The following is a 16,271-nucleotide window of genomic DNA, read 5'->3' on the forward strand; positions in this document are numbered from 1 at the left end:
TTACACACATATTTGATAAAGCTTTGGAAACACCATCATGCTCTTACTATGGGAAGATTATAAAATCATTAGCTATCCATAGCAGATGACATAACTTAAAGGGACACCAATATTTTTTGGGCTAAGCTTGGTTCACTTCACTTTAAAATTGTGCCTAGTCATTTGCAAGCAAAGCTCACCTCAATTATTTCTTGTAACTTGACATCTGTTTCTGATACCTCCCCTTTTAATGGTTGGGGTCTTTGTTTCACATACACATTGTTTTTGTAATAAAGTATATATATATATTCTTGTGTTACTTAATCTGTTAGTGAAATTACATTTTTTTTCAGATTTCGAAATACTGTTTTAAAAGATGTCTACATAACCTTTCTTTTAATGAATCAATGGAACACAAATGTCCCACATGTTATTGATTTAAACTCTATAGCAGTGCACTATGGCATTAAATATAAAAAAATCTTTGATGGAACACTACATTCATTTACCGATTAAAAACTGAAAAGACAAATGTATTACTTTGTAGAAAACAGAAATAGTAAGAAACAAATACAGTATTTTTTTGTGTTTTTATTAAAACATTTTCACAGAATTACAGTGATAACATTTTTTCTGTGCTGTAGAAGGTACATAAGTTAAACCAGTGCATTATATTTGAAAACAGATACACAGTGCAGATGACCAATAGTTTAATATTTTCATTATAAACATCCCCTGGATTCATAGTGTCAAACAAGGATCAACTTACATCATTTCCACACAACATTTATAATGGAACAAGTAATACGTTTATTCCATGCTGAAAAAAAGAAGAAAGAAAACACAACGTTTTGGCCATGGAGCCTTCTTAAGGTAGGAAAGCCTAATGTATTAATTTCACATGATGATGACATAAGAAAACTGAATAACACCTGAAGAAGGCTCCACGGCTGAAACGTTGTGCTTTCTTTCTTCTTTTTTTCCAGCATGGAATAAACCTATTACTTGTTCCTTTGCAGCCTGACGCAGCTACCCACCTGAACTACAACATATATAATAGCTGTTATAAGTTTACATATGTTTGCAACAGTGGTGATGATATTCTTTTCCTTGAAGACTATAAAACGTACTTGTGCAAAATCATTAACATTTTATCAAAACTCTCAATACAATCATATTCCACGCAATGGAAAAAGAACACACCAATCCAACAACTGAGTGTAAAAATACCATAAAACATTGGAACATTGGACAAATATGTACAGAATTTGTGTCAAAGGAAAAATAATTAGAATCATAAAAACCATCAAAAACTGTACAGAATAAATGGCTTGACAATCAATAATCACATTACAAAATTATCCACTGTACTGCAGGCATGTATTTTACAAAAACTGATAAGCCTAATGTATTAATTTCACATGATGACATGTAAGAAAATTGTATAATGAAAAAGAAGTACCAATTGTTTTCTGTTCATTCAGAATACAAAATACCACATTGTGGAATAAGACTATTAGCACTATTTACATGTTTTAAACATCAGAACTGCTAAAATGTGCTAAACAAATGCTCTTTTTATGACTGTTGGACTTGGGACATCATAGAATTTACAAATCAGGCATCAAAGTAAGACCATCAGAAAGACTTTAGCCAAAACATGAATGAAAGTACATTCTATTTCTCTTTCTATTACTATTTTGAAGAATGTAAAACAATTAATTAATTGCATGTTAATTTTCTATTTTGATATTCCATTCAATTACTGTTAAAAATAAACTCATGTGCATTGTTAAAGTATGAATTTAACAGCATTTAGTTTAATTTATAATAAAGTGTATTTCCTGTATGTTTCGGTAGAATACAGAATATGCTATTTAATGTAAGTAAAAACATTAAAAAATTAAATTATGAAAAAGTTAAACAGTTTACCTACATAAACACCAGGAAAGTAATCAACAGCAAAACCAATACTTCTATTTCACAAGTAGGAGGAAACTGCAAATGCGAAGTTTTAGATTTTTTTGGTATACTGAATTTACATACATACTGAAATCTGAAATATCATAATACACAAAACTAAATTTAAACTGAAGTGGTCAATAAGCATAAATGTACACCTGGATCCAGGAGACCAAGTAAAATATAATTTCTAAGCAGGACTACAATTTTTGAAAGCCTTCAAAATCTACAGTCTGTCTGCATGGAACATACAGGATATCTGTGAATGCAGACAGGCAAAGCTGCAAATCTCTTTTTAAGAAAATACAGTACACTTCCGTAGCTAAGTACTGTGTGTGCAGTCTGCTAGTGTACCAGTAAAAAAGTCTGAAAATTCTTTGACAAAATCCAGTGGTCTGATGAGTTAAATATTGCCTGTGACTGAAGCACATGCCAATGTTCATGAGCAAAATAAGGTGACAACTACGTATCGTGCATTTTATCTATTGTTAAGCATAATGTAGGAGAGAAAGGATTGTATTGTGTGAGATAGGTTTAGTTTTTCAGAGAGTGGAAATCTTTGTGAAATTGAAGAAACTGTATAGTAAGTACAGTAAAGTATCAAGCATTACCATTACACACAAAATGGTGGATGCAGGTTTATAAGTCAATGATCAGAAGCACACAATCTAGTCAGCTAATTTGAATCAAATTGGTATTATATCAACACACACAATGGCATATTTTACATTGCACTAGAAGCACCTGATAGTGTTCAGTTTTCACCAAACAGTCCTAAATCTCGCTACAAATCTTTTTCACTCTTTATGTTCTACACCCATGCTGTTTAAGCTGATTCACTTGGATCCTTCCAGAAAAGGCTTAACGTGTTTCTTGAATAAAAGTTGATTCATATCTTCAAAAAAGGTTATAAATGGTGTTTTATGTAAATCCATTTTCAGAAGTGCCCTGATCCCATTGTAAGGTAGGTACATACTGTAGGAATTTATGATGATGGACAGAAACACACACTGTATGGCATAAGGCATAGCTTTCTGTCTCTTATTCTGTAATACAGTAAAGAAGACACATACAGCTAGAGGTGACTTAATTATCTGAAGCATTGATATAGAACTAATGGGAATTGTGTACACCTGTGGAGGCATTGAATAGACTAAGAACATAAGGTCACAAAGGCGAGGAGGACAAATGACCATCATACTCTTTAGATCACTGGTAGCTTAGAAGACCTCATATAGCTATTTATTTTTGTGTGTAAAAAAGACTATGTAGCGAGTGACCGAAATAATATTTTGAAATACTTTGAATGCAATTCTCCCTCATTGTAACTATTGTAATATAATACTGAAGATGGACTGAATGCCCTCCTCTCCTTTGTAACTTTACTTGTAGTATGAATGAACCTGATTAATTTGTAGCTGCTTTTTGACCCACCAATTTGAATAAACTCAGTTATCATCAGCTTTCCAAAGACAGATTATTGAACACTTATCTGACTGCAAAAGACGTCTAAATAGACGAAGAACTCGATTTTCTGTGTAGACTAGCAAATTACACAGGCTTTGTGAAAATTAACTGCTGTTGCATTTTGAACTACATATACAGTATTTTGAGTAGGATCATGGGAAATCATACTTTCCTGTTCCTTCAAACAAATTTATTATTTTTTTTCTCTGAATGTTTAAAAAATGCATTATAGTGTAACAAAAGATGTCACTCTACATGTGCTGTGGTCTGGTTTTACATAAGAAACTTAATCAACAGACATACAGTACAATAAAAAGACTATATAAAAATATAATAAAAAGACATGATCTCTGTTTTTTTAAAGCTTATTTTTGATCCTAAATTCTGATGTAAAAATTGATAAATAAAAAGAAATTAAATTTATTTCTGAAATAATTGGAATTATATTGGGGGCGGTGGCTTTGTGGCTAAGGATCTGCGCCTGTAGCTGAAAGGTTGCCGGTTCAAATCTCACGGCCAGCAGAGGAATCCTACTCTGTTGGGCCCCTGAGCAAGGCCCTTAACCCCAACTTCTCCAGGGGTGCTGTATAAATGGCTGACCCTGTGATCTGACCCCAAGCTTCTCTTCCTGTCTGTGTGTCTCATGGAGAGCAAGCTGGGGTTTGTGAAGATAGAAATTCCTAATACAAGAAATTGTATATGGCTAATAAAATATAAGGATACTCTGAAGAGGAGATAAGGGTCCTGTGCAGACGCAGGTGTAGGTGGGAGGCACGGCAACAAACAATCTGATACAAGGAATGAGTTCGTGGTCAGAGGGAGAAAGGAAGGTCGAAAACCAGGGCAAACACAGGTGGCAAACAATCCAAGTCGAGAGGCGATATCGTGGTCGAAGGGAGGAAAGAGGGTACAGTAGAAATCCGGCAAAGACACAAGTGGCAAACAATCCGAGTAGCAAGGCGAGATCCGAAGTCTGAAGGCGAAAGGGTAGTCGAATATCCAGGTAGTCACAGGGTATAGAAATCGCTTGGTAGAGCTCTCAAAGAGTTTACTCAATACTGAGCAACAAAATGTGGGTTGGAGAGGCTTAAATAGTGCAGCCTGCCGCACGGTAGGGTGTCTGATGTTGAGTTAACAAGTGCGGCGGCGCTTGTAATTATCGCTCTGCAGCTGGTACTGATTAGTTCTCTTGGGGGCTGGTCTGGGCAGGTTGGTGGTCGTGACATAAAGTGATCTTATATTTACATTTACAAAACAGATTTCTTTTTAAATTATGCCAGATCCTGTATTTAAACATACTACTCTTCACTTATGTGTTGAATAATGTAACAGTTTTGCTTCAGAAGCACAGAAATATAATTAACTCATTTGAAAGCATTTGACTAAATTAGCACAGCACACGTGAGAAGGATACCATGTTCATACCCTAAACTTTTAATTAATCTAAAATTCATTTTTCTGAATTCATTTTTTTACATTAAGTAGAGGCACAAAAGTTTGATATGGAAAAGACCAAACATCATGCTTTCTGATAATTTCTCAAACTATGCAAACTTGTTAGCATTTGCGATATCCTCACAATGATACAGCATTCTTAATTACCAGCAAGTAAAATATAGAAAATATTTATAAAATTTTGGCTGGTTGATCAAATGCAGTTACTGTATCAAGTGGTGTTGCAAGTAAATCAGACCTGAGGAAGTAGATTGTAAATACATTTGATTTGTTTTCAATTCATGTCTTCTTTTGTTGCTTCCTTTAGTGGTCTATTGAAAAATCCAGCCTGTCGAGAAAAAGAGAAGGTTTCAAATAAGAAAAAAATGCAAAATATGCTTAGTGGGAATAAATATATAGATCACCTGCTGTTTCTCATGAAATATATGATACTATATAGATAAGATCTGTCTTTATTGCTGTTTTATTTCATTATTCCACCGTTCTATTGCATTTAAAGCTTGTGACATTTGGTCAACAATAATCCTACCATTGACAGGACCAGCTGGCACCACAACTTTTCATGAGACACCAGTCCCTCATCTAAAGGGACCTAGAATATGAAATGTAATTCTACAACTGCCATGTATTAAAACTAAACTATTTGAAAAATTAATATTCCTAAAATAAAGCAGCTGCAATAAGCTTATTTAGAAGCAAAGGTATGATTTGATTTATACTGACCTTCCACAATGCAAAAATTACAAGGGCCAATATCAGCAATCCTATGAGAATACTCAGTATTATAAGCCAGAGCGGTATTCCACCTAAAGATTCTTTTGATATCTTTACTGTTACCTAAAATTAAAAAAACAAAACGGTTTTAAGGAAATGTTAAAAGTAGAAATTTTGTATACATAATAACATGATTTCTATCATTGTTTCTATTTAATTCTGAAAAAAGGTATCTCCCTGAACACCCCAGGAGCAAAGATTTCTGTGAATGTCTTTCATTGTAAAGATCCTCAGGCCTTAAATTAATTAAAAAAGTTATTTTCCTTTGAGGGTTTCTGCATTCCTTATATTCATTAATGAGGCATTCACATGGCTAACATGACTCCCATTGGAATGTTTTTAAAAAGGTACAGGCTTCAGACAACATTAGGCATCACTACAGAACAAAAGAACAAGAAGGGTATACAGTATGAATGCTCACATATTCACTTTTTATATGAACAGCTAGTTGAAAGAAGACCAGAGAAAGAAACAAATTCCTTTAAAAACTTTGACATCGTGAAATGGAACACCATTGCTAAATTGGAAGACTACAAAGCAGATAAAGAAAAAAGATGTTCCTCATAGCTATTCACTGTATTTAGCATGGCTATACAACATCACAATAGGTTAAAGGTTAAAATTAGTCTGTCAATCAGTGGTGTTTGGTAATTGTGTATAGATACAGTAGATCCAATGCATGACTGACAAATCCTTCTGCAGTGGCTACAGAAGGATTGAACACAGTGGCTGAAGGCTGGAACACACTCTACTTCCTGGCTTGCCTGCTGGCTTCAGCCTTACTCTCTAATGGCTGTCCATAGTGAGTGCAGCTGTCTTGACCTGACTTTTATATACTGAGTAGGTATGGACAAAGTTCTCTTTTTGACTGTGGAATTGTCTGTGGGAATAATGATTTTCCTACTTTCTTGTTTGACTTTGTCACTGTTAAGAGCTATGAACTAAGCCTAACCCTACTCCTATGCATTACAGCCCATTATTGAGTTAGTCCTCGAACACAGCCTTTACAGAACACAACTGATCTTGAGGCATGAGCTCCATGGGTCATACAAGTGCAGCTTGTGAATGAAGCTTGCAAGTGAATATGGAAGCTACTTAATCCCTGCACCTGGAGACTGTTGAAACACATTTTGAAAACAGCCAATTTTCTACAAATCATGTCAAAGGTCTTTTATAGATCAATAGATCAATAAAAGCTACATAGAGAGGCGCCTGTTGTTCATGGGTTTTATGCATGTAATAAAACTAAATAAACTTCATTTATTTAGTTTCATTAGACTACTACTCTATTTTTGAATATCAGGATAAAAGGTTTCAGCATATTGAATATCTAATGTACAGCACATGTCATTTGCTGCTTGGGTTTTGTTGACTTCTAGATATTTCTGTTTTACCTTTGCTAAAGGCGTAGTACAGCAAAAACAAGTATTACCAGAAAGGAAATCTGACCAAAAGCTTTGATTTTGATATTCAATTTCCTAAATGTTTATATATTTATGAAGGTCACCAAAAAAGCTAAGTGAGTGCATATAACAACATTTTTGGACATTAGGTAAACAATGTTTAGAATTAAAACTACTGTTTTGAAGCATACTTACTATTCTGCTCACACTGTCTTTGTTCAGAATGGTGATTGATGTGTCCCGAGGTTTCAATAAAGCATGGACAAGCAATTGTAGATCAGTGAATTCAGCCTACAAGAAGCAAAGAAAACCACACACTGTAATTATATTGCACTACACTGATTTAGTTCAAAGTGAAATAAATTATTCAGATCAAATTTACTTTAACAAATGTGGGCTTCCAGACACGCAGTGTGATGTTCACATGAGTTGAAGTTGCAGGGATTATATCACATAACAATGATGCACATTTTAAAGACTGACAATCCTGTAAGAAGACAAAATGAAGAAAAGACAGGATTAAAAAAAATCCTAATATAACACAAAAAATATTTAATTTACTGTTGTATAGATATTGAATACATTTAAGATCTACTGCATGTAGTATAAACTATCAAATAAACCTACACTTTACAAATACAGAACAGCTCTTAAGTTAAAAACAAACTATGGCTTACCACAACATAGCTGCTGAGAGTTTCTTTGTAAGGGGAAGGGGTATAATGTCTTTCTGAGCCAATATGCAATGGGTTCACCAAATTTACATCTTTGCATTTCACATTCTGAAAAATGAAAGAACTTCATTATACAAGCTAAATGAAAATGGGTCATGCTGTTTTTCCATGCTATATCTGTTGTGCCTGTTATTAGTTATTTTCCCTATATAGTTGAGATGCTGTACTCAGTGTGAAGCAGTGTACTGTATATCTTATCACCAAGACAAATACAATGTGTAAATCCTTATGGGAGATTTTACAATGCATTTTGCTCCAGAGAAGGTACCTAATCTACAGTATGCACCTAAATATATGAAGGTACAGTACTACTGAAGCTAAAGACAATATACAGTGCTTGTGGAAAACACTAATATTTAACTTAAACCATAATATGAGCATTTTGAATAATTAGTTATATGTGGAAAGAAAAAAAGTGGAGCAAAATGTAAAGTGGGGCAAGTTTTTTTAATGTTTTAATCAAGTTACACATAACAGTTGGTTTCATTTACAGATCAGCTTCTGTTACTGAGTAAAACAGCCTGAAAACTTCTAAACAATAAATATGTTTATTTTTAAAAACTAACAATCTAAAACGGTTGTTTTGAAAAACATGCTAGTTATGAAACCCATTAATCCATATCAGAATATACAAATTGTAGCTTACGGAAAGAAACTGACAAATATAGTAAATACTGTAGTATAATATGTAGTTTAAAATAAAACTGTTGCTTAATGTAAAAAAAATACACATCAAATTACAGTATTAACACTGTATCTGACAATGTATTGTGTAAAAAAATCAATAACATATTAAATTATGTGAATGAATATCTTCCACATGAACTACTTTATTGAGGATACTATGGATCTAAAAGACAGACTTCTTTAAATTTTATTTTGGATGGAGTTGTATTACAAGTTAAGTCTAGGAAAGGTATCATATAATTATTGCCTTAACATCAAAATTTTCATTTTACAGACACTCTTAATTACTTTATTCCTGAGTACAGACATTTGTTTCCTGTATGCTGGCAGGAAATACATGGACACAACAATATCCCTGGGCTGCTGGGGAGAGGAAGTTGGTCATCTGTTATTTCTGATTCACTATGGTATGAAGCTGCTAGAAACAATGTCTGTATACTGTAGCTGCACACCCCTTACAGAAAAAAACAACCCAGCAGGGGCCTGGTGGGCTGCAGGGACTTCTCTGGCTAAGTAATCCCACCCCACCCTTGAAGGCACTCAGCCAGATGTGCGTCGCTGCTCATGGTCAGTTAAAGATGTGACCCAAGATCAGATAGAGCTCAACCTGTGCTCAAGTGTGCGTCACGTACCAATGAAGGAACTCAAGAGGCCCACTTCATACATCTTTTAAGCATGAGAAAGGGGTTTACAGCTCCATTTTCGATTTTAACATATACGGTTAAGGAAATTGTGATTTTTAACTTGTGTGTTAAATGATAGAATAACAACATTTTAAAACCTAAGCTTATTTCAACCACAAAATGTAATGTCTTCCATATCAATCTAAATATTTTATTTAAAATGTAAATGATATGATTTAGAATAAATAGAATATATATGTATATTCAGACTCACCTCTGAAGTTTCCACACGTGTCATATACAGTAGGATGTTTTCGTGTAGAGACTCAGAAGGAAAAGTGACATTCATTTTAAGAGAAGGTATTGGCAAGTTTGGTTCTTTGTGGATCTGTTGAATGAAAAGCAAAAAACAGTAACCTAATAATTTTTCACTAATGGAAAAAGTCGTTATTATTTTGAAACAATACTGGAAAGGAAGTTTGGCATTCAAATTTTTTTACCAAAACATTATATTATAGTAAAATAAATAGGCATTCTGTAAATGGGGAGTTGTAATGTAAATGTCAATTAAAATACTGGCTAATATGCCTCTATAGCCAGGAATGAAAACCATGCATGCAGATCATGCAATGTCTATGGTTTTCTTACAGTGAGATGGTGAAACAGGCACAAATGTAAAATAATAATGAGTAGTTATTTACAACACTTAACACATCGACACACAAACTACTCTTTACAAATTATTTCCAGCAATAGAATCCCAGGTCTAGACCTTCTATAATTGAAAGCTACCCTCACTTTTCCCCTCAAAGGTGGACAAAATGTATTGTGAATTAACAGAGACACAAGAGAGCAGGTTAGGTAATTCTGGTTTCTATACAATAAAAATACTTTGAGACAGCCTGCTCTCTAAAACTGATAGCAGATTCTGACAAGTTCTGCATGGCATGTACTAAATAATTTTGGACTCTTCAGCCCTTAGAAATATCCATTATATTTCAGTTGTCAAAAGAGCAGGCCTGGCTGCTAGTGCTTTAGACCTGTAAGACGTAAGGTGGAACTCACACACAATATCTACAGATGTAGCCATTCAAAATGCATGGTAAAACCCTGTACCATGGGATTTGAGCTACAGGCGACCGCAGTATGGTTCGCTGGCCAAAGATGATCGACGGGTGGCTCTTGTGGTACTTGTGGTGCATTACTTGTTAGTGAAATGATTGCTTTATTTAATCTCTTTACAGTGCATGTTTAAATCCGTTAATTATGAAATCTTCATATGGAATTTTACAACTAAAGGGAAATTTTGGTAGCTGAGCATAAAAATAACACTAGCATGATCTGAATGTTATATCCTCATAAAAGATATTCATTTAGGAATAGAAATATATTACACATACTATACATACTATCATACATACTGTATATGGCCGGTAGTGGTAGCTTAAATAAAAAGTACACAACAGTATTCCACTTGATTTATAAACATTATATGCATCAAAGTCTTTAACTCAGTCACTTAGTGTGGTTATCTTGGAACATTTTTTACGTGCTTGTTCTGAATTAAGTTTATATACTTTGTAAAAAGCTATATGTTTTAACCTTTTCTATGAATACTTGCTGGCGTTATTTCAGTAAAAAATAGCACTTTCTTTGTAAACATCTGCATCAATGTCTTTGATTCATTCACTCATGATTACATTGGAAACATTTTAACCTGTCTGTTTCAGCTCTGTTTCTAAATTTCACTTTGGTTTAGGATTAGGTGCTTGCTTATGAACCTGGAGGTCAGTGTTTAATTCCTTGTCAAGGCATGTGTTTTTCTTTTAACAAATAAAGACTATTTTTTTAAATAATGATTATTACATTATGTATATGTACATTATATTGACATTTTATTTTTATATATCACAATGTGTTCAATAAATAAATTGAAAATATGAATAAGCAAATGTGAATACTGTCAACATTGGGAGTAAAAAACAGTTCAACTGGTTAAATTCAACTAAATTCAAAATACTGCATCCCAATGGGGCAATTCAAGACAAGCCTTTACTGTACAAGTCTTTTAAAGGCATTTTAAATATCGCAATTTGTGAAAATTTTCACAACTTTTATATAAACAATATCTAGTACCTTGTCCCATTTTCAGAAACCTTATTTTTAGAAACCTTATTTTGAATAAAGTGGATCCCTAATGTAAGTGAATCATAATGTGAGAATTACTGTTCCTACGTATGCAAAACACCTCACCATATAAAGCTTTATAGTGTATATTTTATAGTGCTTTCTTTGTGTATATCCTAATTGCAGTGGGGGGAGGGTATGTGGGGGAAGGTTTAGGCTGAAATTGAATTGGGACTCTGTATTCTTCACACCTGTGTTTTTCTATGCTTTTCAGCATGTTATTCCAACCTTTACTTGTTCCTTTGCAGCTTAGGCATGCTGATGCAGCTCCCTTCTTGAACTCTCGGTTCTTGACTTTACAACCATTTTTATTTTCTTTAAATATGATGTTTACATTATTCATTTTATATATCACAGTATATTTACTTGACATTCATGATCATTTAAGCTAACAGAGGAGTGTCAGATGTCAAGAAGAAGCCACCAACCATGGACTGACCAACAAAGCAATTTGGAAGGCTTAACTATCCAGCCATTGCAAAGGGTGCAACTTCAGCACCCACAAATAAATAAAAAATCAACTTTTTTTTCTCCTGATCATAAGTGTAACAAATTGTCACGTTTCCCTTCCTTGCGTAGCAATCATGACGTTTCTGAAATATGGAGCTTCATAATTTTTGAGGAATTTACTACCAATAAGTCTCTGAGTGCTGTTAACAATATTAATTTATTGATATAGATATATGTATTTAGCTGGTTGAATCAGGATATTAATTGTATATATCACAGTATTTAAATATTCAATTCACATTCATGTTCACATAGCAGGGTACTGGGAACCTCCATGGACAGACAAAGGTGATAAAGGTGTTAAAAATTCAAAGGGATGCCATGTGGCTATAAATAATAATAATGGTGATGAAGGTGATAAAAATCCATTCAAAAGGCTCCAGTGTGTTAACAAAACTATAACAGAGCCGCTTGTGACAGCAAGGTGACTTCCTGCTCAATTACATGAGAGCGACAGTACAGTCATATCGATTTTAAATTCTTTAAGCAACATTAGCTGTTTGTCAAATTCACCTACTTTGCACAGCACACGATTTCTGAAAAGGTCCCCTATTCTCTTGTGCAAACTCATCAAAGATGTATTTTTCATAATTCTGAAACCTGGACGATATGCCTCAGGGACTCATTCACAGTATAATCAAAACAACACCCCTCCCTGCCCCTGCCGGGTCTCACCTGCTAGTCACCACCTAGTCACGAATCCCATAAAGTCAGATACACAGATAGACCGAAACAGTAGCGCACAGGGCAGTGAATGGCAGTGTGTTCGTATACTGTATAAATATACCGTATATACAGTATAAGACCGTATTGTTTCAAATCCACTACAGTACAGTATGTGTGAAAAAAAATTCTTAATCTAAAGTTAAATTTCTCGTTGGTGAAAGGCACATCACGTTCACAACAAGCTATAATAACAAACTATTTTTACACAACCGGCAATGTAAAAAATATAGCCAAAAGGATAGCTCTAAAGGTTACTTTTCAGTTTACAGCTCATCCATGGTCATTCATTATTAATATTATTAATAGTATATTCCATATTTCATTTAAATTGGAACATTTTAACAAATATAAAAAGAGGTGATACACAGCATGTCTCCTCTATAACTCTTAAGTTAACAGAAAAATTCCTGCAGAGCCACACAACATTTTCCATGCCCTCCCTGTGTCTAATTTCCAGGGAATAACCCTATTACAAAAAGGGAACAGCACATCAGTCCTTGATTATAGTTAAACAGTACATACAATGTCTCATGAAGTTTCAGCGTTCATTTTTCAGCAATCTGTATAGAACCATGATGTTCCATCAAGGTTTGATACTGTAGTGCTCCAGGGTTCACGTGGGTATGCGCCCTAGCCTCTGCCGCGTCAGGTCGGCCCCACACTGTCAGGGACTCGAACCCGGGCTTCCAGCATTACTCAACAGGGACCCAGCCACTTGAGCTAAAGGGAAATCTCCCATCAGCCCAATGGCTGCGGTACCTGCTATTCACAGGGAAGGGCGGTGACGTCACCGCACTGGTAAGCCAGCTCGCACAACCTGCAATGGTGGCCGTATGCGTTACACTTTCCCGCGCTTAATCGCCGTCCTTGGCAAAGGGCCATCCCACCCAGCTTCTGACACCAATGTAGCGCTCCGGGGTTCACGTGGGTATGCACCCTCGCCTCTGCCGCCTCAGGTCAGCCCCCCAACGTCGGGGACTCGAACCCGGGCCTCCGGGGTTATTCAACAGGGTACCCCCACTTGAGCTAAAGGGAAATCTCCCATCAGCCTGATGGCTGCGGTCCCTGCTATTCACAGGGAAGGGTGGTGATGTCACATCGCTGGTAAGCCGGCTCGAACAACCTGCAATGGTGGCCATATGTGTTACTATACTATACTAACAGGGGGAACTCCACGGACTTTCTTCTTTGAACTAAACCACGCTCCAGTAAATAATGTACATCACCTTCTGCAACTCTTGTAGTTTAGCAGGATTTGTGCAAAAAGCACATTGTTTAATGGGGGTGACATTACCCTCATCTATATCGCTGTATGACACAGGTTTGAGTCAGAGTGTCTGTTAATAAAACAAAGCGCCCAATTAATTTAACTATTGTATGATTTATTTATTTCGCGTAACAAGAATGTCAGCATCTAGACGGTGAACATTAGTAAACAACAGAGTGATTCGCTGGCTCACTTAAACTTGAAGTTAAAGGTGTAACACATCTGTCTTCACTGCCATGGTATGTTTCAACATATTAATAAGCATTTCTCCGGTTACTGGCAATTGTAAAAATAACCCTTCTTCCCTCCTTTGTTTAACTTAAAGAATTCCGCGAAGAAATCATTAATCACGAAACCATCATAATTCATCTAGATACACAGACTCACGCCAATTTTGACAGAAACAACCTCCCAGTAAGTTTTTGGACTGTGCTGCACTGTACATTACGGTATGTGGTTTAAAGTTTTAAATTTAAAGTTAAATTGTTGGCCGATTACTGGTTGCTGAAATTTGGATTAAGAGAAAATATAGATTTTCTGAACTGGGATGTAAACCTGAAAGCACATCGTGTAATTACCCTATTACAAAAAAGAAACCAAAGTAATGCTCTGATTGAGTTTTGAACCGCCTGGGTGCAGCGCACTACATTACAGTCCATGAGTGTTCCATTGTCCATCTTTTTACAAAAAAAAGAATGTCAAAATGTTTTCAAAACATTCACTTGTGATATTTTAGCTGCTTAGTTACACAATTCCATATTAATATTACTATCAAGTGGTATTAAATCAGTACAGCTTTTTTCAATAACAGCAAGTGGTGTTCTTACTATATATTCTTAGAAAAGGATAAAACATTATAAAGTAACTTTTTATGAAGTACTGTCAGGTGAATGCACTACAATATAAACTTTAAAAAGTCAGAACAAGCACGTTAAAAACATTACCCACTGTACGTCACCAAGTTAAAGTTTTATGAAGAGAGTGGAATACTGTTGTGGATGTTTTCATATTTAGCTGTCATTATCATCTGCTTTCTGTACATTAGGTATGTATTACATTATACTACTGTTTACATTTTCTGCTACCAAAATTTACCTTTGGATTTTCTCTACAGTATGTGAATGTAAACTTGAAAGAGGCACATCACATTCACAAGCTACAGTAAAATAATATACTCTTTCTTGTATATCCAAATGAGCAATCTTGCTATTTAAAAAAAAAATCTACCTAATTTTTAATTGGTTTAATATTTAACATGCCGTAATACACAGTTTAAAATTAATAAAACAGTAATACAACTCAAATTCTATAATTGGAAAAAGATTGTCCCTCAGCATTGACCAGGAGTTGAAACCAGGCGTTTTCTGGTGACAGCCCACATACTCCACACACCACCTTAAGCTTTCACTGCTCCTACCAATCGGTTTTACAAAATACAGTAGTGCAGTATCAAAACTGAAAATTTCTAAAAGGCTGCAGTGCCCTGCAGGCCCTGAACTGCGAACTACTGCAGTATCCTTCGCACATTCTAAATGGCCAGATCTGTATATAGTATTATAGTAGGCTATAGTATATGTGGTTTCATCTTTGGCTCACAGAACCTATCCCATGTCTTAACAGCAGACGTCTTATTGGTGGTAGTCACAGAAAACACTCAAAACAACCTTCCCAGTTGGACCTGGGCTTTGCTAATTTAACTGCATTGCTCTCTAGATGTAATGGATGCAGTCAGAAAATAGCGTTAATATTTTATCTTATTGATTTGTATTGACTAAATGGTACAGAATGTTAAATGGCAACAAGATCATACATTGTAAATATACAACGATATACTTTCCCACACACAACAATGTAAGGATAAAATTAAATAGGGATTCAAATGTAAGACAAGATTCTGTAGAAAGTATACAGTATCTGCATTCCAATTACCATTCTGAGAAGACATATTGGTTTAGATGTTGTTCATTGAAGAAGGCTAATAGAAAAGATGAAACTTCAGTACTTGACAGTTAATCTTCATTTACTAGGAATGACATCAGCCAAGAATCTGCCATATTAACATATTAACATTTGTTTGAGTATTTTAAGTTAAATAATTTGGCTTTACCCATTTGGCTGAGGGCTAACTTTCAGGAATGTATGCAAAGGAGAGAAGGGGATTACATATGATATTTATAATGTTTAAGTGGGGAAATGATGTCAGGGTTAATTATAAATTACTGATTATGCTGACTGAACCTTGCTGTTGTCATCCCTAGCAAATTTTTGTAATAAACTCAATTATGTTTACATACACCACCCCCACTACAAGCACTGCTCTTTCAGTAACGTAAAAAAAACCTAAAGAAGTCAATTTGGTGAACTATTTGATGAAATTAACAAAAAAACCTTAAACTTAACAAATCAGCAGGGTTAAAGATAAGATGGTTTATTATCTACAGTAGGTCATTAAAATCTACTAATGAAAAGACAAGTGGGTTAACCAGTATGGTTTAGC

At 34.9% G+C, this 16,271-nt stretch overlaps 1 protein-coding gene across 1 annotated transcript in view; it reads right to left on the reverse strand.

Annotated features, from left to right (window-relative positions):
- Window positions 1-555: 555 nt before the first annotated feature.
- Window positions 556-16,271, reverse strand: part of itga1 (integrin, alpha 1) — an 86,991-nt gene continuing 71,275 nt past the window's right edge. The window contains exons 25-30 of the mRNA XM_015364102.2: window positions 9,359-9,472; window positions 7,718-7,822; window positions 7,423-7,527; window positions 7,236-7,331; window positions 5,587-5,700; window positions 556-5,191 (exon numbers count right to left, since the gene is read on the reverse strand). Of these exons, the coding sequence (XP_015219588.1) occupies window positions 5,138-5,191; window positions 5,587-5,700; window positions 7,236-7,331; window positions 7,423-7,527; window positions 7,718-7,822; window positions 9,359-9,472 (588 nt within the window). The 3' untranslated portion in view covers window positions 556-5,137. The remainder of the gene's footprint in view (window positions 5,192-5,586; window positions 5,701-7,235; window positions 7,332-7,422; window positions 7,528-7,717; window positions 7,823-9,358; window positions 9,473-16,271) is intronic.

This window comes from Lepisosteus oculatus, chromosome 3 (assembly GCF_040954835.1).
Source record: "Lepisosteus oculatus isolate fLepOcu1 chromosome 3, fLepOcu1.hap2, whole genome shotgun sequence".
In the NCBI taxonomy this organism is placed as follows: domain Eukaryota; kingdom Metazoa; phylum Chordata; class Actinopteri; order Semionotiformes; family Lepisosteidae; genus Lepisosteus; species Lepisosteus oculatus.